Source organism: Aulonocara stuartgranti, assembly GCF_965226115.1.
Source record: "Aulonocara stuartgranti genome assembly, chromosome: 5".
NCBI lineage: Eukaryota > Metazoa > Chordata > Actinopteri > Cichliformes > Cichlidae > Aulonocara > Aulonocara stuartgranti.
In genome coordinates this window covers 7,613,227-7,637,253 of record NC_138943.1, presented here as the reverse complement: position 1 = coordinate 7,637,253, position 24,027 = coordinate 7,613,227, and the positions used below count along the sequence as shown (strand labels likewise).

The following is a 24,027-nucleotide window of genomic DNA, read 5'->3' as shown; positions in this document are numbered from 1 at the left end:
TCACATAAATAAATAAATAAATAAATAAATAAATAAATAAATAAATAAAATCTCAAAAGGTGAAACAATAATCTTCCTGCCACTCTAAAAGATCTGCATAATATTTATTATGACAGGGAAACGCTGGTCGCAGCAAGAGTCTGTAAATGAACAGAGAAATGAAAGCAGCTATTCAGTCCAGGCGTAGAAGGCTTATCTGATCTGGCAATTGATGTTTTAATGTTCTGCAGTAATTGCACTGGCTGCAATCTTTAACATAAAAACAATAAACAAACATTATCAGTCAAAGAGATGGAAACAGCTCTGGTGCACTGAGGCTAATCTTAAATGGACTGAAGTTAAATCACAAGTAAACTTGATAGTGATATACAGTTCATCTCAGGCTAACAAGGTCTGCCATAGTTTAAGCACAAGCTAAACTTCCACCACAATGTTGAACGTGATGATGCTGACACCTCCCAGCAGTCACTGTTGTAAGTGTATATCTTGCTAAGTTTTTTGGAGTACTTGAGCAGAGCCTGTGCCTTCCTTCAGTCTCTTGTGTTTAGTTACACTGTGTATAGACACTGGGGTCAGCTGTGTTTCCTCAGTGCACTGAGACCAAACACAACCATCAGTGAGTAATGAAACTGTCCTTGTTAAATCCACCATTTACCACTCTCATGTGGTTGTTTCTGTTGTAGTCCCTGATTATATTTCATGTCTTGGGTTTGGGAAATATAAAGAAAGATGCAGTACGACTTTATGATGCATTCTTTCTGTAGCTGTTTTCACTTATCTTTGATGTCACGAACTTCAACAGATTATGTTGTGTGTCTGTGTGTAGATGTTAGGTCTGCTGTTTAATCCGAGAGGTCACAAAGGAAGTATGGTCCAAGTCAAGACCTCTTTTGCTAACTGCTTAGCTTGTAAATACTAAATCACAAAGCTGCATTATAATTTGAGCAGATTGTGTATCTTATCACACGAACATAAACAATAGGCTGCTATAGTCATCCAGATGTTGCAGTGTGTGTATTCTCAGCGATAACTCTAAAGTTTCAGTCTGTTCCATCACTAAAAGCTTTGGAGCAAGAGACTGAATCCACTCTTTAACTTTTGCTGATAGACCGACCCTCTCTGATCTGCTCTTTGGCACGACACATTTCAGTCTCAGTTTGGACCTGATGTGGTCTTTTGAGTTCCAGCGCCAAGGAGACTTCCACACATCTGCCTTAAATCACAGCCGACTGCAAGCCCCGTTTCTCAAAACAAAGGTCATGCTGCGTTTGAAATGGTTTCGCACATAGTTGCCTGATAACAGTAAAACAGAAAATCGCCTCAACTAGATGCAACAGGACAGCAGTCAAGAGAACGTGGAAATCAAAGCCTTCAATTGCATGCCATTATCTTTCTTAACATGATTCCTTTGAGCAGTTGCCAAAAAAAAAAAAAAATTTAGATGTTTCACTTGTGCACAAGCTGAGACAGGTTTGCACTAATGGAAAAACCATTCATTCACAACATCCTTTTGAATATTGTCGTCACGTGTATATTTGAATATTGCAATAATCAAATGTGTGCATGTGGCCAGAACCTTTGCATAATCAATGGTGATAGATAGATAGATAGATAGATAGATAGATAGATAGATAGATAGATAGATAGAAGTGTACTGTACATTACACTGCTTTTTAATTATACTGCTGGTAGTCTTAAAAGTCAACATTTGAAATGTTACTGTTTACACCCCCTAGCCCACTCTTTACTCATTTTGATTGAGGAAAATAAACAATGGAAAGTATCCAAACTCATTCTATGCTAATGCAAAGTTAGTTTGAAGCTCTGGTGTAAAGGAGTTATTTCATCATGATTTCAAGGGCGGAAATTTTGTTTACTCCAGATTTCCAAAACAGATCTCAGCTGAGATTTCTTGATGTTACCCAACCAAAGCTGCAGTCTGCTGAAAATCTTTCACTCACTAATATCATTCTTTCAGCAGCTACTTTTACTATCTATATTCCCAATTATCATCTGCAGCTGTTGCTCCTGTGTGGGTGTGCTGCTTCGTTGACAAAAAGACTCCAATTTAAATACACAGCAGGTGGCCTGATGCAAGATCTGTATTCATAGTGAACAACCATTTCTCCAAAGGGAGTATCAATGAGAATCCAAGAACTGAACTATCATTCATATTTACACTGCAGGAACACAGTCATAGGATATTTTTATTCTTATCAAATCTGAATGTGTGTTTTTAGCCCTTCTTTATTGTATAGTTAGTGAGAATATAGCTACATCAAAACTTTGCCATAAAATGTAAAATAAAAGTATAACTTTGTAACGGCAGAGAAGATCCTGTGTCTTTTTGGCCTTTAATGTAACTTCTTCAAGTGTACCTACATGCTGTGAATCGTACAAAATAGCCGTAGGAAGGAAAATACTCTACAGTAACCATAGAAACAAAATATGCCCCATTTACCCCTGAGTGAAAGCACTGCACAAGTTAAGAGATGTTTAGACATGGTCATTGCTGCATCTTCCTGCCTCTCCTAGCGTATCCATGAAAACACCACAGCAGAGCAACATATGTGGTTAATGAAGGGATTCGTATCCATCAATTAAGTATGAGTGACTCAGAAAAAAAAGAAACGGGTAATACAGGGAATTAAATGTTTTGTCAGCTACAAAAATCTAATGTTGCGCCATATATTGGCATGGTGACAACTGAGCAAAAATATCTTAAGGGTTTTAGAATTTATTCATAAATACTTGCTTTTCGCTTCCACAGTCCAGTCGGACCTTTGACAGCACAAAAATCCATGTACAAAGCTGTAAAGTTTTAATCAGAACTGTTCAAAGAGAAAATAAAATCTGACAATGTGAAAACTAGAAGAGTACAGTCCTCCACCAGGGCTAAAAATTTAATGGGTGCTTCCATTGACACTATAGGGGATGATACTCCAAAAATTAGCAGACATCTACATGGAAACTGGATGGCTGTTGTCCTGTCCGTGCTTCCAATCAACAGCCGAACTGGAAATTATACAATCTAATCATGTTGTTGCACTGACAGGTGCATAAAATGGAGGTTCAGAGTTTAACTCCTTCCCTAGTGGACAGCTACTAGGGTTAGCTCTTGTTTCTCTTTTTGAAACGTAGAAATTTCCATCTTATTTTAGGCCTGCTTCCAGAACAAAATGAGCATCATTTAGTGAGGGTGATCTATAAAGCTTGCTAGCCATAGAAAAACCTGGACCATATTGTAATGGTCATGAAACTAAATCTTTATATACTGAGATGTCAAAACTCATGATTAAAGCTACATCTATTTATGGATACATCCAAACTAAAACTGACTTCTTTTTATCTGTTTTGCTTAGCAGGAAATTTGGAAATATAATAATCTGGTAATATTCACAATAGAGATGGCACGATACCACTTTTTAATGTCTGATACAGATATCATAAATTTGGATATCTGCCGATACCGATATGAATCCGAAATAGTATGTTTTTTAATCAATAAAACTGTTTTTTAATATCGTGCTGCTTTTTGTATAAGTTCATACTCAAGTTAAAAAAAACAAAAAAACACTAAAGCTATTCTGTTATACCTGTATGCAAAAAATACACTGCACCCAAAATATTTCATAGTTCAGCAATACTGATCAATCTAATAAACTTAAACCTACTCCATCCTCCCTATTCTGGTATTTTAAAGACTAAGCAACCTAACTAATAGGGTTGCCAACTCCCAGCAAAAAAAAAAAATTAAAAAAAATAGGGAACCACCCTCCACCTCATGATGCTTAATTGACGTAATCAACTTTAATTTGATGCAGTGTGGGGAAAAAATGCACAGAAATCAATTATTTTTCAAGGACAATTAAATAATGGTGACAACCACAATCTATATTCCTTTGGCAATAAAGTATTGGGAAATTACTGTTTTCCTTTATGAGTTAGTTTAGTTTGATTTTAAATGTTGTCCACAGTACCACTACCTATTAAGCTTTTTTACAGCCACACTGTGGTCGAGGAAAGGAAACTTAACACATAAAACAAAACAATTGTAAAATCCTGGTAATTAAATTATTAATGCACTTAAAGCTCAAAATTTTACCATGACTGCAACTTTAGTGAATTTTGAGTCTGAGGGTAAAAAGTCTGCACAAATGCAGCTTCAACTGGTGAGCAGTTTTGCATGAATGACCACAGCAACATAATCAGCAGCATGTTATTCAAAGCCCATTGGTGGCTTTCAGATAAAGTCGCCTGCACCTCCTTTCCTCTTTGAATGAGCGCCTAAGAGGATCAGGTTACTAGAGAGACTGTGTGACTTTTACCATATGAATGAAGCAAGAGGTAGATTGTCCCTGGTCTGCAGCCTGGGTTGTGTGCCACCACAGGCTGCTTGTCAGTCAACCCAGAAAGGGTCCATTAAACTGACTCCATTAGAGCTAATGAGTTGTAGGTCAGTGGCTATGGGTGGCCTCTCCATTCATGAGTAACAAACCATATAAATGGCAGGCTTGCTGATTTCATTAATTCACACCACCAAGAGGAAGAAATGTTGCCAGTGTTGCAGCAGAGCTTGCACAGTGTGCCATCAAGTAAAAGAGGAAGCAGAGTGCTCATTACCTCTGCACATCATTATATGTAAGGTAGGGCTGCAAGCATCATTAACTTTTATTATAAATTAATTTGAGGTGTTAATCCCAGTTAATTGTTTAGGGATTTTGTTTTTTGCCTGTTTTGTTAAAGTAATTGTCCCCAAACACAAACAATAAAAAGGACAAGGAGGAAATCATTTGAATTTTCTGAATGAGTATTTTATATAGTTTATGTGAAGTAGCACATTACCTGTGTCCCAGATTAGTGCCAAGAGCACTATATTCATCTCAGAGATGTAGGCAGCAAATTCCACTGTACCATCTTGAAACCATCACCAGGATTGAAACTTCTTGCAAGTAAGGCCAATAGCTTGGTAAACCTAACCACAAAAATGTTGTTTTTCATAAATAATTGGAATAAATTAATGGAGAAAAAATACAAAGGTGAGTTTTATATTAGTTCATGATATTGACTGACAAAATGACTTATCAGCAAATTTTGTAAATGTCTGTGTATTAATTTGCACATGCTGCTTTTAGTCATTGCTGTAAATTCTAACATTATAGAACATGAAAAATGAACAGCAACAAGTGGCATTTCAGAAATGATGGTGTACATGCTTGAATGAAGCTTGGATATCCCACAGTATATTCTGATAAAGACTAGAGCTCTTCCCGAATCCCTGTGTAACCCCAACCAGCATACACAAAGCTCAGTATAGTAGAGAGTCAGCAGTGGCTAACCAGCTCCAAAACCTCATTAGATAAATAAGCACAAAGCAGCTATTATGAAAGTCTACAATCGGGAAATAAGAATATGGAAAAACGAATGGGGTGTGAAGGTATGGTAGCAGCAGCTGCATGGCCAAACCACAAATCGCATCCAGCTATTCTGAGGGAATACAGTACCAGTAAACTGAGGCAATTTTGCAGCTACTGAGCTCTGAATATTACACAAGCTGGGCCAGTGGTGTATTTTAGTCATAATCATATCACAGTAAAGTCCAATTTGAATGTGAAACAATAAAATTGAGCTTTTTGTTTGAACAACAGTGTACGGTAGATGAGACCAAAGTTGATTGGCTTAACCCATGTGGAAAATATATATATAAATCTTGTAAAGTTTGTAGCTGTCTTGTGAGAAAGTTTTTTTCTATTTCTTTTCCATATGGGAAAGCTTATATATTTTTTTTCAAATTAGAAGATTTTTCCAATGTTGTATAATTTTTAACGTGCCAATAAATTATCCTTTCAAGTGTCAAAAGTCTTAGCAAAAGTTCAAAAGCCTACTCAAAACTCTCTCTTAACAATAGCTGTACATATAAACATGGAAATACCAAAAACAACCAAAGAAAAAAATAATTAAGCTCAGCCACACAAAGAAATAAACTCTTCTAAATACTTGTACATGTAGTCTATGAGCAAAATACCCAAACATTAACAGCTCACAAACTGTCAGCAGATCTAAGCGCATGGGCACACTTAGCTTGTTCAAGTTGAGTGAATCATAGCATTGGATAACTGATGAAACTTTAGTAAGTGGCCAGCTTTGGGTCTTAAAATATTTTCTAACTCCACATCCTTTTTAAGGTCAGTGGCTGAAACAGGCATCCATTAAAGAGACATGACACATGGTAGAACTAGCTTACACCTTGCAACCACTTTATGTTCATCTTGTTGGTACCTGGTAAGATCTCCTTCAGAGCTGCCTTGTTTCTTAGTGGCACCGGTTGAAGAAGGTGCTAGAAACAGACCGCATTTGCTGCAGATCCATGGTGCAAATCTTTGTGCCACCACATCACAACTGTATTCCATCCATCCATCCATCCATTTTCATCCGCTTTGTCCGGGGCCGGGTCGCGGGGGCAGCAGCCTAAGCAAAGAGGCCCAGACCTCCCTCTCCCCAGCCACCTCCTCCAGCATCCTTGTCAGATGCCCGAACCACCTCAGCTGGCTCCTTTCGATGTGGAGCAGCAGCTGCTCTACTTTGAGCCCCTCCCGGATGGCCGAACTTCTCACCCTATCTCTAAGGGAGAGGCCAGCCACCCTTCGGAGGAAGCTCATTTCTGCTGCTTGTATCCGCGATCTCGTTCTTTCGGTCACTACCCACAGCTCGTGGCCATAGGTGAGGGTAGGGACGTAGATCGACCGGTAAATTGAGAGCTTCGCTTTTACACTCAGCTCCCTCTTCACCACGACGGACCGGTGCAGCGTCCGCATTACTGCAGCTGCAGCCCCAATCCGTCTGTCGATCTCCGGCTCCCTTCTCCCATCACTCGCGAACAAGACCCCGAGATACTTGAACTCCTCCACTTGGGGCAGGAACTCATCCCCGACCCGGAGTGGGCACTCCACCCTTTTCCGGCTGAGAACCATGGCCTCAGATTTGGAGGTGCTGATCCTCATTCCCGCTGCTTCACACTCAGCTGCGAACCGCTCCAGTGCGAGCTGGAGGCCCTCACCCGATGAAGCCAACAGAACCACATCATCTGCAAAAATCAGAGATGAGATTCTGAGGCCACCAAAGCGAAAGCCCTCCGCCACTTGGCTGCGCCTAGAAATCCTGTCCATAAAAATTATGAACAGAACCGGAGACAAAGGGCAGCCCTGGCGGAGCCCATCACCCACCGGGAACGAGTCCGACTTATTGCCGGCAATGCGAACCAAGCTCTTGCAACGGTTGTATAGGGATCGAATGGCCCGTAGCAATGGGCCAGACACCCCATATTCCCGCAACACCTCCCACAGGACACCCCGAGGGACACGGTCGAATGCCTTCTCCAAGTCCACAAAACACATGTAGACTGGTTGGGCAAACTCCCATGCACCCTCAAGTATCCTGGAGAGGATAAAGAGCTGGTCCAGTGTTCCGCGACCAGGACGAAAACCGCATTGTTCTTCCTGTATCCGAGGTTCGACTAACGGACGAACTCTCCTTTCCAGCACCCTGGCATAGACTTTCCCAGGGAGGCTGAGGAGTGTGATCCCCCTGTAGTTGGAACACACCCTCCGGTCCCCTTTCTTGAAGATGGGGACCACCACCCCGGTCTGCCAGTCCACAGGTACTGCCCCTGATCTCCACGCAACATTGCAGAGGCGTGTCAACCAGAACAGCCCTACAACGTCCAGAGCCTTCAGGAACTCGGGGCGGACCTCATCAACACCAGGGGCTCTGCCACCAAGGAGTTGTTTAACTGCCTCAGTGACCTCGCCCCCGGAAATTGGCGGGTCATTCCCCTCATCCCCAGACTCTGCTTCCTCCTCGGAAGACGTGTCAGTGGGATTAAGGAGGTCCTCGAAGTATTCCTTCCACCGCCTGACAATTTTCTCAGTCGACGTCAGCAGCGCTCCGCCAGCACTATACACAGTGCAGGTAGAGCACCGCTTTCCCCTCCTGAGACGTCTGACGGTTTGCCAGAATCTCTTCGAGGCAGCCCGAAAGTCTTTTTCCATGGCCTCTCCGAACTCCTCCCACACCCGAGTTTTTGCTTCAGCCACTGCCCGAGCCGCATTCCGCTTGGCCTGTCGATACCTGTCGGCTGCCTCCGGAGTCCCACAGGCTAACCAAGCCCGATAGGACTCCTTCAGCCTGGTGGCTCCCTTCACCTCTGGTGTCCACCATTTGGTTCGGGGATTACCACCACGGCAGGCACCAACCACCTTGCGGCCGCAGCTCAATGCAGCAGCTTCGGCAATGGAGACGCTGAACATGGTCCATTCGGACTCAATGTCCCCAGTCTCCCTCGGAATGCTGTTGAAGCTCTGCCGGAGGTGTGCGTTGAAGATCTCGCGGACTGGGGCCTCTGCTAGACGTTCCCAGCACACCCTCACTACGCGTTTAGGTGCACCAGGTCTGTCCAGCGTCTTCCCCCGCCACCTGATCCAACTCACCACCAGGTGGTGATCAGTTGACAGCTCAGCCCCTCTCTTTACCCGAGTGTCCAGAACATATGGTCGCAGGTCTGCTGATACGATTACAAAATCGATCATCGACCTACGGCCTAGAGCATCCTGGTGCCACGTGCACTTATGGACACTCTTATGTTCGAACAGGGTGTTCGTTATGGCCAAACTGTGATTAGCACAGAAGTCCAATAACAGAGCACCGCTCGGGTTCAGATCAGGGAGGCCGTTCCTCCCAATCACGCCCCTCCAGGTCTCGCTGTCGTTACCCACGTGAGCATTGAAGTCTCCCAGCAGGACAACAGAGTCTCCAGGTGGAGCACCCTCCAGCACCCCCCCCCCAGGGACTCTAAGAAGGCTGGGTACTCTGAACTGCCACTCGGCGCATAAGCGCAGATGACAGTCAGGACCCGTTCCCCGACCCTAAGGCGCAGGGAACAAACCCTCTCGTCCACCGGGAAAAACCCCAACGTACCGGCAGCAAGCCGAGGGGATATTAGGATACCCACCCCAGCCCGCCGCCTCTCACCAGGGGCAACTCCAGACTGAGACAGAGTCCAGCCCCTCTCCAGGAGACTGGTTCCAGAGCCCAAGCCATGTGTAGAGGTGAGCCCGACTATATCTAGCCGGTACCTCTCAACCTCACGCACTAACTCCGGCTCCTTCCCCACCAGAGAGGTGACATTCCATGTCCCTATTGCCAGTCTTGGCAGCCGGGGGTCAGTCCGCCAGGGCCTCCGCTCCTGGCCGCCACCCGGCACACAATGCACCCAACCCCTATGGCGCCTCCTGCGGGTGGTGGGCCTGCGGGAGGATGGGCCCATGTCTCCTCTTCGGGCTGTGCCCGGCCGGGCCCCATGGACTAAGGCCCGGCCACCAGACGCTCGCCCTCGGGCACCCTCCCCGGGCCTGGCTCCAGGGCGGGGCCCCGGTAACCCTATCCCGGGCAGGGTAAACTGTTCCCTCGATGTCCTTTTCATAAGGGTCTTATGAATCGCTCTTTGTCTGGTCCCTCACCCAGGGCCAATTTGCCATGGGAGACCCTACCAGGGGGCAAAAGCCCCCAGACAACATAGCCCCTGGGATCCCAGGGGCAACTGTATTCCATCTGATTAAAATCTGACTGTGGAAGCCATTTGTAAACTCAGTCAGTAAACTCTGTCATAGTAAAGAAATCAGCTTTGTGACATGTTATACTGTTAGAAGCAACCATCACAAGATACAGTGGTACACTGTGGTCACTGTGGGGTAGAAGTATGCAGTGAATCACAACCGACACCATGAACTGCTGATAAAATGCAGGATGGATCCATGCTTTCATGTTGTTTATGCCTAATTTAACCCTAGCTTTAAAAGCAGTAGAAATCAGGACTCAGTTTCCTGCTCTCAGCTGCCGGGAGTTACACCCAGTGTGGTCCTCTGGTGGTGTAGCCCATCTGTTTCAAGGTTCATTGGTGCAAGAGATGTTCCTCTGAATACCTCAGTTATAACGACTGGTTATTTGAGATACTGCTCTGTTCATATCAGCTTGAAACAGTCTGGCCATGCTCCTTTGACATCTGACATCAACAAGGCATTTTCTGCCAGAGAACAGCCACACACTGGATACTTTCTCTTTTTAGGACCAGTCTCTGTAAACCCTAGAGACGGTTATGTGGGAAAATTTCAGCAGCTCAGCAGTTTCTGAGAAACTCAAACCAGCCTGTCTGGCACCAGCAACCATACTATGTTTAAAGTCACTTAAACCATCTTTCTTCCCCATTTTGATGCTCAGTTTGATTGGCTCATTAGATGTTGCGGTAAGAACAGTTGAACAGATGTACCTAATAAAATAATGTATGTTACATAAACAATGGTCAGTACAGCGGTGGTTTTAATAACTGAAAAAAAAAAACCCCCGCAAGTCTGAATATCAATAGCGCATGGTCATTATTATACTGATCATTAAAGACAGTAAAATTCTGATTTTAAAGTTTAATTTGATCACTTGGCTGTTCTCAAATATAAAAATTGGGAGATGTTGGATTACTGAACTATAATATGGTTTTATAGAAGCAGGGAGCATGAATCACTATGAAGGTTTTCGATGGTCCACGAGACCATCAATAACTCATCCATTTTATCTTAATTGCTTAGGCATAATTTATAGTCCTATAAAAGTTATAGTACAATCAATGAACTTTTATTGATCCCAACCTTATTAACTGTTAGAGCAGCAAAAATACATATGAGACCAGATAGGGTAATACATATGAACACTACTTATAAGAAGCATTAAAAAAATTTCAATGCATTTAAAATGTAAACTTAGATGAAGCTTAAATTTTAAACTTATTCTACTATTGTCCCAAATTTAAAATTAGGTTAAGTTTAAATTTTAATGACTAAATTTACTTAGTCTCCCAAAATCTGGAAAAATAAATCATTACAATTTATACATTTTTTGATTGCCATTTCCTTCAATTTTGCCCTAAACAAAATTGGAAAGGACAGATAGTTTGCTCATTTGTTTTCTCAGTTTTTATATCATGAATTCGTTCTGTGCCTCTTTCACTCACTTAGTCCCTGCTACTTAAAATATGGAGTGTAAGTAAGATTTATTTAGAGCTTTTTCAGTTATAAAGTCATAAAATGTTATACAATAAAACAAAGAAGACTAGAGAGGCAAAAATCATCATCTTTACTAACATCAAAACACAAACATAAAAGTGGAGTTATCCTCCCTTCATGATTTATGTTTCAGCTATTTCTCTTTTATATGGCACGGATGGCAAAACTTCCAAAATAAGGACACACCTGTTTAACTTTACTCATAGCTCCTCCTGATGCATTTCAGGAATTAAAATATCCTTCAGCCGAGATCAATTTCTGCTTCACCGCCACAGGACAGAGTGAAGAGGAGATGATGAGAAATGAGAAAGGCCATACCATTTTGGGATCATGCTCATGCAGACTCAGTGAGTGTTTTACTGATGATACAAACATCCTGATCATTCCTGTGGTATTTCATCGGCTATGGTCTGGGAAGTATTCAGGCTTTTCCAGGAGGCTCCAGTCAAATTAAAGCCAATGTAACAGAGCACATTATCCAATTGAAAGCGTCTAGTTTATTCAACGGTAAAGTGTGCCAAGAAATACCATTTTCTTCACTGTGTTAACATCAAACAGACGGGGCAATTTTATTCCACTCAGTCATCAGGCAGTGATGAGTCAACACAAATCCACATCTTTCCCGTATAGCCATGTGCCGCTGTTACCCATCTGCTTCAAGTCTCAATAAGTAGAGCGATGTGCAATGCCCCAGCGCACACTAATGTGTACAGTTGTGTCAGATGCATATTTATAGCCCACCTAGTAACTTGAACGGATGTCACGTTCACTTTTCACATCTGGCTGCATGTTATTTTTTAACAGGTCAGTAGCTGTAAATTTGTGTGTCACTGACCCAAATTCAGATCCTCAAAATAATTCACATTTGTTTTCTGTTAAAATGATCACAATCTTTTTGGATATGCTCAACTACACTGTTAAACAGAATTGACATTAACACGAATCCATTATTGTTAAGCACAATTACATTTTGCCATTTTCACAAAAATCTGCTGAAACAACGACCTTTATTCACTCATTAAACGCAGCATAAGCCAATCATTTATGTATTTTAATACATAAATTATAATTTTTAATTCATTAATTCATTATCAGTTAATAATTACTGTATTATTTTTTAATAACCAAAGCATTTGCATGTAATATGCATCTGCAGTTGTGGAATGTAATTTAAAAAAAGAAAATACTTAAAAATAATAATATTTCTAGAATAATATTTTAAACATCATATAAAAAGACGCTGAGCCATAAAGGAATAACATAATTATCTTGCAATTATCTTGCAACTTGAATTCAAAAGTGCCTTAACATTGTCACACCACATTAAAATTTAAATTCAATCACAAACAGCATTTCAATAACCATGTATTTTAATCTGCATATTAAGCAAATATCTCAAGCATCCCAATTATTTTCACTTTGTCTGACACATTAATTTTCCCTGATAAATGACTAAAGGGTCCATGAGACTTATTAGGCAAGTTAGTTTTCCCCTTTCAGAATGAAAGGTGTTTTCTCCATAGCATAGCATAGCAGCAACTCATTAGCACCGATGCTTCACAGCTAAAAGGCAGTGGGTTCAAATCTGCCTGTTTGTGTCTTTTCCCTTTACTGTGTAGGTACAAGAAAAAAACTCAAACAGTCCAAGGACATGATGTTAGGTTATTTGATTATTCTTAACTGGCTGTAAGTGTAAATGTGAGAGTGTGCAGTTGCCCGTGTTTGTGCATTAGACTTGTGAAAGACTGACGACCCATCCAGGGCGTGCTCTCCTTGTTGCTTAAATCACCTGTAATTCTGAACTGGATAAAAGGTTAAGAAAATGAATGGGCATTTCTTTATTAGCTGGCCCCCAGCCTCCTGTCATCTTGAAAAGGGGCCTTTGGGCAAAGCAAGTTGCTCCTATGATCACAAGTTCATTAAAGATTTACACTTATTTTATTCAAGTCATGGCAGACTTGTAGTCAAGACCGCCTAAACCAAGACAATACCAAGACCAGAGGGTATCAAGACCAATACAGACCGAGTCAAGACCAAGACAACGTCGAGACGAGACTAAGACCGAGACCAAGACAAAAAAGTCTTTAAACTGCAGCCAGATGCTGCTTCATTTACGGGTGTCAGGCATATTAATGTTTTTGCAATGCACTCACAGCCCTCCTCACCGCTGTCTACTGTCTCACTCACTTACTGAGAGGACAGACGCACGCTCCACTTGACTGTCGCGTCTCTCACCCTCTCTGTTTTTCACATAATGATATTATCCTATATCCTCGCATGTGATTGGCTACAATCGGGAGGGATTGGAGCATAGCTGAGCCACTGTGTGAGAGCTGAGCAGCGAAAGGAAATTAAGTGAGGAGCCGGCTCTCGCTCAATGGGAGTCGACTCTTCTGATTCACTACAAAGCACTCTCTAAGCACGGCTCTTAGAGCTGATGCTTTTGCGCATGACACATTATCGAATGTTACGTTGTGTGTCATGGATTTTGTTGACTCCAAATCTCCCAACCACTATGTCGATCTGAGACAGCAAGATAGAGACAGCGAGACCAAGACAAGACTGAGCGATCTGAGACCAAGACAAGACCAAGACCACGTAAAAATGGTCTCGAGACCGGTCTTGAGACATCCAACTCTAAGTCATGGCATGATGTTGTATATGCTCAGTGTACCATTCACCTCAAAATCCCCTAGGCACATTTAGAGCTCAGAGTAATTTGACACCTATCACATTAAATGTCCATTGCTGTCAAGCCCAGCTTTAAGTAAAACTAACCAAACTTCTCAACCCTGTTTGCACTTGGACATAGGGCAGGGCAATATGCGTGCTCTACCAAAAATTGTGCTTTGGTGTGTATCTGACAGATGAAAGCCAAACCAGTTCCACACCACTGAAGTTGCACATTTTTACAAACCAATTCTGGTTCATCCGTTTCATTCAACGATCCGCGTTTGCCCTTCTCATTCTGTGTCACCACCATGCTTTTTCTGCCATGTATGTATGAAAACAAAGGCACTGCGCATGTGCATTTTACCCATATTCTATCACGATATTTAATTTTCTTATCATTACCTAACATTATACCGGCATTACCGTGAACGGCATGATATGGCCCAGCCCTACTTGAACAAAGGACTGGTTGATTTATAGTTTTCGCTTTTACATGGATATACATTTATATACTACTCTTATATAGTATTGTTAAGTAGCTTGAAACTTTGAAAAGTTTATCCAATTCAACACAAGAGTAGGTACTATTGTTAAAATTCATAGCAGCCGTCTACTGCACATATAGACCTTTTAGAAACTGACCAATGTATCCTTTGGAAGCCAAAGTCCAATATTATGTTTTCAGGGAATTACTGACAATAGAAGAAAAATTGTGAATTAAACAGACCTTTTGCTTCTACAGGGAGTGCAGAATTATTAGGCAAATGAGTGTTTTGTCCACATCATCCTCTCCATGCATGTTGTCTTACTCCAAGCTGTATAGGCTCGAAAGCCTACTACCAATTAAGCATATTAGGTGATGCGCATCTCTGTAATGAGAAGGGGTGTGGTCTAATGACATCGACACCCTATATCAGGTGTGCATAATTATTAGGCAACGTCCTTTCCTTTGGTAAAATGGGTCAAAAGAAGGACTTGACAGGCTCAGAAAAGTCAAAAACAGTGAGATATCTTGCAGAGGGATGCAGCAGTCTCAAAATTGCAAAGCTTCTGAAGCGTGATCATCGAACAATCAAGCGTTTCATTCAAAATAGTCAACAGGGTCGCAAGAAGCGTGTGGAAAAACCAAGGCGCAAAATAACTGCCCATGAACTGAGAAAAGTCAAGCGTGCAGCTGCCAAGATGCCACTTGCCACCAGTTTGGTCATATTTCAGAGCTGCAACATCACTGGAGTGCCCAAAAGCACAAGGTGTGCAATACTCAGAGACATGGCCAAGGTAAGAAAGGCTGAAAGACGACCACCACTGAACAAGACACACAAGCTGAAACGTCAAGACTGGGCCAAGAAATATCTCAAGACTGATTTTTCTAAGGTTTTATGGACTGATGAAATGAGAGTGAGTCTTGATGGGCCAGATGGATGGGCCCGTGGCTGGATTGGTAAAAGGCAGAGAGCTCCAGTCCGACTCAGACGCCAGCAAGGTGGAGGTGGAGTACTGGTTTGGGCTGGTATCATCAAAGATGAGCTTGTGGGGCCTTTTCGGGATGAGGATGGAGTCAAGCTCAACTCCCAGTCCTACTGCCAGTTTCTGGAAGACACCTTCTTCAAGCAGTGGTACAGGAAGAAGTCTGCATCCTTCAAGAAAAACATGATTTTCATGCAGGACAATGCTCCATCACACGCGTCCAAGTACTCCACAGCGTGGCTGGCAAGAAAGGGTATAAAAGAAGAAAAACTAATGACATGGCCTCCTTGTTCACCTGATCTGAACCCCATTGAGAACCTGTGGTCCATCATCAAATGTGAGATTTACAAGGAGGGAAAACAGTACACCTCTCTGAACAGTGTCTGGGAGGCTGTGGTTGCTGCTGCACGCAATGTTGATGGTGAACAGATCAAAACACTGACAGAATCCATGGATGGCAGGCTTTTGAGTGTCCTTGCAAAGAAAGGTGGCTATATTGGTCGCTGATTTGTTTTTGTTTTGTTTTGGAATGTCAGAAATGTATATTTGTGAATGTGGAGATGTTATATTGGTTTCACTGGTAAAAATAAATAATTGAAATGGGTATATATTTGTTTTTTGTTAAGTTGCCTAATAATTATGCACAGTAATAGTCACCTGCGCACACACAGATATCCCCCTAAAATAGCTAAAACTAAAAACTACTTCCAAAAACATTCAGCTTTGATATTAATGAGTTTTTTGGGTTCATTGAGAACATGGTTGTTGTTCAATAATAAAATTATTCCTCAAAAATACAACTTGCCTAATAATTCTGCACTCCCTGTATCTGGATTTTTGTTAGATTGTTTAAAACCAAATTTTAGCTAACTTAATTTGCTGTTTTTAAAACTTCTTTTCTGAAGGAGAAAACCTCAAACTGCAGGAGATTTCATATATCAAAAGTTAATTTCCATGAATAGAAATGTTATTTACTGTTATCTATTGTTGGTATGACAATGAAGTCAATGTTGTCTTCATTGGGAGGGTATTTATGTTTTCATGTTGTTTATGTCAAATTCTGACATTACCAAAACAGAATTTTATAACTTTATTGTCTAGTTTTAGTGAGCTTCCTGTTTCTAAAAGAGCTCATGCTGCTGTTACAGGGTCACAAGTTGAATTGACAGGTGGAGAAAAGCTCTTTTGAGATGCTGAACAGTTCCTGTGCTGCTGCAGATTCTGCACAGGAGCACGCCACAGTAATTTTGATTAACAACCCATTTACTTCTGTTTATATAAGCTGCTTACATTTCTGTCATTTTGCACACGTGCCATATCTTATTGTTTTTAACTTGCTCAACCATGATTTAAAGGCATAGCTTAAAATGAAAACACGTTTACAATTAAGTTTCGGGACACAGTGTTTTCTGGAATGAGCTCTTAAATATTTTCTCCTTGGCAGGTTTAATATTAGAACCCACGAGTACAGTAATATGGCAACAGGAACAAATGTTCTGCGTCTGGTTAGTGTGATGGATGATCAAGCTCAAATGCCTTTCATCACTGCACAAAAATGAATTGCGGCTGTCTGTACCAAATCAAATCAATAATAAAATGCAGTGATAAAATAGAGCGAGACAAGACAGTAAAACTGATGTTTTGATTTATCACAATGGCTTAGAGTGTCTAAATATTCTGTTATGCACTCATATACTGTACAAAATACCAAATTCCATAGTGATCTGGTTCTGACTTACTCGTAAATATTCATTCAAGTTTAAATGTTTGAGGCTATCTGTCTGAAGGTACAAGACTGTTTAAGTCTAGAAAATCTGTCAAAGCTCATGTGTCCAAGAATTCAGACAAATGTTATTGTGTTAACGTTAAACTAACACGCCATTTCCACCCCCTAGAATAATGTACATGATGGAGGTCTGCTTCTTGATTTCAATATGTTTCAGTATGTAACGATGTGGTGAGAGGGGAAAACACATTAATGTTCTCTTCCCTTATTTGTCTTGTAAAGAATGTGTTTACAGTGGGTTTACGAGCTGGCTAAGACAATTTCTCCACTTGTCTGTCAACAGGATTGAAGAGGCAGAGGTGTGCTGGATGGCAGCCACAGCCAGGCCTCATGGCAGGAGGTGCCCATAACACACAGAACTCTAATCACATCCTCTAGGAGCCACAAAGGTGGTACAGTTCACGTGCATACACTGAAAAGGTATATATATGTGTAAATGCAAACAAGTCTCGAAACAGATCAGTTTTTTTCATGTGTTTGTCTTGTTTTGTTGTAGATGTCTGTTGTAGATAATACATATGTAAAGCTAGCAACACTGTGCTTATTCAGCATGGCTGTGTTCACACTGCATCCTCAGTGTTTGTTTGTTTTTTGTTTTTTTCACATTATCCATTCAGTGCTGCTAATATCAGATTCCAGTGTAAACTGGTCACTGTCCTGAACTGACCTGCATGTGCCGAAAAACAATAACAAAGGCGTCACTCACATTTGCTCTTGCACAGAAGTAAATATGGAGACCAGTAAAGCCAGTGTTTACATTTTCATTTAAACGTTGATGTGCAGAAAAAGCTGGAAAATATGTAGCCAGATGTCAAAGAGAGATTATGGTTTTTAGATTATTTTAATTACGGTTTGTGTGGTAGCAACAGCTGCTACTTCTAGACCTGTAGGTTTATAGTGCTGTCAAAAGTTTGTCCCATTTCTGTTTTTTCTTTTTTTGTGTGCATATGTGCCACACGTACATATTATAATATTAAACACATTTTAATATTAGACAATAACCAAAGTATAAAAAATAGAAGATATGAATGGGGTTAAATACAAAATCATCTGGAGGTATTAGATTAGGCATTTTACAATACTGGTGCACCAGTGGCGGTTTCTTTGTTTGTTTCACTCAGCTCTGAAATTTCTTTTTTAAGCTTATCAGCACTTATTTTCCTGTGTTATTCCCCCACTTCCAAAAATCTGAAACATTACAAAAAATTGACTCTGCTCAATTTCAATGTGCCAATAAGCCATGTCACACATTGGGTACATTTGAGCCATTAATGTGTTTACGAATGTCAAATTAGCCCTGACATGTCTGTATAATTTTGAATTTAAAAGAGAACATAGACACCGCATTGTTGCTGGTCTTTCACTTTTCTTGTTACTATAAGCAATGCTGCTCCTGGGAAGATATTGTTCTCATCTTAAGCTTTTTCCTTGCTAATTTAGTCTGTGTGATGTTTGCTATGCTATGCTATAAAGTGATCTTCCTCTGTCCCCTAAAGTAATCTAAATTGGCACTTAAAGGCAGAAAAGAAAAGAAAAAAGAGGTGTGGCATATCTTCACTGCCTTTGTCTGTTTATTTCCAACAATGATGCAGTAATGATTTTGTCATGTCAAAATGTTGCACCAGGTATCAATAACTTGAACTAGACAGACCTTAAAAACCTATAATATTTTAGTTCTAGCTCACATTATGTATTGTTGCACAGGCTATAGTTTTTCTTTTGATTTGTTTTGCCAACAATTTTAATCCACAAGTGCTCACCCTGCTACCTGAGGCAAACACAGCATATAATAAGCCTGCCCAACAGAGCCTGCTATTGTAGCTATCACAGGTGTTGACATGCCTGTGATTCCTGTTGTATTAAATGAAGGACACAGCCTGTCAACTTAAAAAAGCCATTAAGCACAGATGTTCTGTTCTGTGTTTTGTGGTGAGTCATGACACGATGAAAAGAAAATGACATCAAACACGTCACAATAATGTCAATTATATATTTCCCTATGTGTCACGCCTACTCTGATGGGTAATTTTGTTTTTTTGGGTATGTTATTCTTTAATTTTCCACCATTTAATTCAGCACTGTTTCTGTCTAGTTTTCCTTTTTTTAATAAACAGTACTGTGTACATTTTTTTGGACAATTTAGATCAGGGGTGGGCAATTCCAGGCCTCGAGGGCCGGTGTCCTGCAGGTTTTAAATGTGTCCTTGATGCAACACAGCTGATTTAAATGACTAAATTACCTCTTCAACATGTCCTAAAGGCCTGGTAACGAACTAATCATTTGATTCAGGTGTGTTGACCCAGGGTGATATGTAAAACCTGCAGGAGGAGACACAAATCCAGCCTCTGGGAGTCACAAGCTAATGCTAGTCCCAAGTCCACACAAATAGAAATGTCAGGAAGAGCATCCGGCACAAAGTCTGTCCCAAATAAACGTGTATCTATCCACTGTGGTGATCTCTTGGGAATTAAAGAAGCAGACAGTACAAAATATGGGACTTATAATCTCTCCAACTAGTCCTTCAACCCAAGTCAAATAACCCGTATCCACGGATTAGTCTTACTGAAAGGGGCAAATAAAGCAAGTATTTTTCACGTCAGTTAAGTTTCATTTCAGCTCACAAACCTTGAAAGAAGAGTATCAGGTTTACAAAAATAAAACCAGGTTGTTGAGTGGTCATACTCTAGAACAGTGTTTCCCACACACATATTTCACATTAGAAAAATCACACGGCACATCACCAAACAAAATGATAATTTAGTAAGGATGGTGCAGGAATTTCCTCTTATTTTCTTAGTCTTAATCACAAGTATCCATAAAGGTTTCCTCTATCCTCATTGATCACTGGACCTGGTAGCTTGTGACTCCCAGAGGCTGGATTTGAGTCTCCTCCCAGTATACCTTTTTTGCTTTATTCTGACCACTACTCACACTAGCACCTTCATCTGGGTTGGAATTTTCTCCAGGACCCAGGTCAGACTGACTACTTTTTCTTTTCAAATATTTACCTTTTGCAACTCCATGCTGAGTTATCTCACTTGCAACATGACTAAGTAATTTTTTATTCGTCTTCTTCGGTTATAAAGTCAGTTGGTAACCCATTAAATTGGAGCAAGAAGTTGTACTGTCCTCTGGTGGAAGAGAATATAATTGTTCTTCCCGTTACTCACACCGGTCGCTTGGTGTACCAGTCAGGTGAAACCAAATAATCTTCCACAGCACACCTGATCATTTCTCACGGCACACCTATGTGCCATAAGAATGGTTGGAAAACACTGCTTTTAGGAGACACTGAATGAGGGTTTGACCAAGGAAATGAACTGCAGTAAACAAACAACAGTCTTCTATATTAAAGTCTGGCATTTTATTGACCCATTCACCCATTCCTGCAACTCAACCTTAACCGTCATTAATTCAGCTCTGTGCACCACATCATCTGACTTTCTCACTTCATAACTGCCGCAGCCACTAAAGTGCACTGCTATCACTAGGAAAAATACAAGAAAATACGAGTGTTGTAGTGGTCTTAAATAGCTCAGAATTAAGAATAAAAATCTCTAAGACCTTCATGGATAGGAAATTCCTGGGCTATCCTTACTCACCATTGCTTAATATCCACAATTCACATGTTATCAATTTAAAAAATCTATCACATCCTGTGTGAAATAAAAGAGAGGGAATACAACAGTGTGCGTGACTCATAGCCATAGCCTGCTGCAGTGATCACTGGGACAATAAATGGTGTACACATGAAGTAACTCCAGAGAATGTCTTCAGGCAGCCACAGATTGTTAAGAGAGTTCACTGTCATCTTGTGGATGTAATTGAGTTAGTAATTTTTTTTATATTATTGCTAAATTAGATATGAAACATTGTACTGCTTTCTGTTTACATGTATAAATCAGCTCAAGGACTCTGCAGCCTTGGCAGCAGCTGCCTAATCAGGATTTGCAGACTCCACCCTTAGCAATGCCAAACACAGACTTTTAATAAATAGTGCATGTAAAAACTGTTAACGGTAAGTCATCAAACTTAATGTCAGGAAAGATGTTTGGGGTTTCTTCTGCTTTAAACAAGAGCTCCAGCATGCACGTACATAAAGGGAATCTCACAGTTCAACATGTTGAGGATTGAATAAGTGCATGTGGAGATTAATACTACATTGTTAAAAAAAAAAAAAAAATTAAAATTCACTATTTTTATCTAGGTAAGCAAAAGAACATTCACATAATTTTAAAACTGCAAAATTATACATGTTAATTGCATACAATACAAAATAATTGGTGATCAATTACATTCTACACCTCCCCACAACTCTAAAGAACATTATAGCATTTTTCATTGTTTTCGTTTTCAAACCTCCACCTGTCACGGCTTCAGGAAGCCCATAAACAGTGATATAATACGTATGGTGAGCACAACAAAAACGCGTTAACTGCTAAAGAACCACCTAGTTCCCTCAGGAGTTACTGGATACCGAAAAGAAAACAAAAGAAAGGGAATATCACTTGGAAGCATCCTATACATATTAATGTTGATGTTACTACATGTCTGCTGAAGAAGCTCTATGTTTCATATGTAATGTTTCATATCCGCTGTAACATCTATGTGTTTTCCGTTCTTATTGACACCCTCAGGTCGTGTGCCCATGAGGTCGTCCATGCTGGTCCTGTTCCTCTTCTTAAGTGCCCAGGCTGTGGCCGCAACCAGAGGGGACTTGTACACCACCACCACAGCGGCACAGGAAAACACTCCAAGTGACAACCCAGACTCTATCCCGGTTGTTGATCCCAAACTCTTCACCAAGCGCCACTACCTCTCACCCAGAGTGCTTTTTAGCTCTCAGCCCCCTGATGCAGAGCCATCGGGGTCACAGAGTGCTGGCAGAAGGACCCGAAGGCAAGCAGGGCAGCCTCAACACCGCGGGATGTACTCAGTATGTGAGAGTATTAGTGTCTGGGTGGTCAACAAGACCAAAGCCACGGACACCTTAGGCAGAGAGGTGACAGTCCTCCCAGACGTGAAAATCAACAATGTCAACATGAAGCAGTACTTCTTCGAGACGACATGTCATAGCCCTCGATCAGGCAGCTCAGGCTGTTTAGGAATTGATGCGAGACACTGGAACTCCTACTGTACTAATTCGCACACTTTTGTGCGAGCGCTGACTTCATTCCAGAACCTGGTGGCGTGGAGACACATACGCATTAACGTGGCCTGTGTGTGCGTGCTCAGCCGCAAGTCCTGGCGGCAATGAAGACTTACGACACGCGCACACAGATTCACAAACCCAAATGCATTACATACACAGACAAGCAAACAGGCAGGCAGAAGTGACTTTTTTTTTTTTTTTCACATAATTTATCACCAAAAACTTCTCAACCTCTGCACAAAGTAAATTATTAGTATATGTCAAAGTATCAAGACTGCATGTATATACACCAGACCTGGGTCAAAGAGTATCTGCAGCTGGTTTTGTGTTTTGGTTGTTTGCTTTGGGTTTTTTTTTTTTTTTAACTGTTTGAAGTACCACGCTACAGGGGGTGTAGCTGTGCCGGTATCTATTTTAGTTGTGGTTTATATCAGACTCAGCTTATGGAAATTCAATACGCAGCTACGTGCTCAGTTTGACAAGTGTGCGTGCTCTGGATTTATCATAACTTTTAAGCATTACACTGAAAAATATTCTAAAATACAGACAGGAAATATTTTTATGTACATATACACATATTGCATACATTCATGGGTTATGTTTGCTATACTAAGTGCACAACTGTTTCCTCTGTGGCTCATTCCAACCATTTCCTCTCTGTTTTCAGCATTGCTGTATCTGATGTTTCAAGCACAAACATGTGCATCTTTTAAATGCCAAAGGCTTGGAATTAATTTGTTGGTGTAAAAATTCTCCAGATTATAAAATTATATTCTTATTATACACTTCTTGTGTTTGGTGTATCCAACCAGTAATGTAAAAGTGGCAACGCCATGCTCCAAATGAGTGAATTTATTGAATTTTTGTAGCATCATTTTCCAAGCGTTGCATAGTCCCGAAAAAGTCATCTCATAAGTGCATAAATTTTCCAAAGGAGAAAACAGCGAGAAGGGAGGTCTGATGTGCATACTACCTGACTATACACCTAAATAGTCCACAAAAATAAACTAAACATGGAAACAAACTAATTAAAACATTAGGAAAAAGTAGTAGCTTAGTGTAATAAAACATGGCCTCAATAGCATTTCCCCCCTCTTACTCTATGGAAACTTTTTAGCTCCATACATTTACAAAGGTAAATAGGAGGCATAATAAATATTTATCATCCAGGAGCAACAATCAAATGCCAGGATGCCATAATGACAGGAAATGGAAACAAAGACCAAACCAAACTGCAGATGGGAGGTAAATTTGCTGATGCAGTGCAATTCAAATGGAGAACATTATAGTGTATAAGAAAGCATGAAAGATTAATTCTGGTTCATTGCGTTAAGGCAGAGCATACAGGTACAAGCGGATGATCTTTTGCTTTTATACTTTACTTTCAAATTATCACTTATACCACATCTACAAATACAGACCTAAAATGCAGCAGAACCACAGCTAAATGGCACCTTTACATGATGAATGATGATTATAAGATCTGCTCCAAACATCCATATGTCATTCAGACTCTGAAAATGGTAATTAAGGAAACTGGTTTCAGCTGTCTGACTTTCCTTGATTACTAACTGCTCAACAAAGAATTTAGAAATACCTCTAAAACAATATGCTGTGTGTGTCTGATCATTTGTAGTCTAGTATCGCTTTTGATAAATACAAATATTGCTCATATAATTCTCTTTTATTTTGATGCAGATGAAATTGCTATCTTAGTGCTTAAGGCCTGAACTGAACTTGTAATGCTGCAGTAGTTTATATATAGCTGTTATGAACAGATCTCCCAACCCAAACTCCTCTAATGTAACTGCGCTATGACATTAGTTTGACACTTGAAGATA

At 40.7% G+C, this 24,027-nt stretch overlaps 1 protein-coding gene across 4 annotated transcripts in view; it reads left to right on the top strand.

Annotated features, from left to right (window-relative positions):
* ngfb (nerve growth factor b (beta polypeptide)) overlaps positions 1-22,971 on the top strand; it is a 28,483-nt gene extending 5,512 nt beyond the window's left edge. For 2 of the 4 annotated variants that reach the window (XM_082532850.1, XM_082532851.1), the window contains exons 2-3: positions 17,318-17,454; positions 21,672-22,971. In XM_082532850.1, coding sequence (XP_082388976.1) covers positions 21,683-22,291 — 609 coding nt within the window. In that variant the 5' untranslated portion in view covers positions 17,318-17,454; positions 21,672-21,682 and the 3' untranslated portion in view covers positions 22,292-22,971. The other 2 variants (XM_082532852.1, XM_082532853.1) reach the window with 2 other exon arrangements.
* The last annotated feature ends 1,056 nt before the right edge of the window (positions 22,972-24,027 follow it).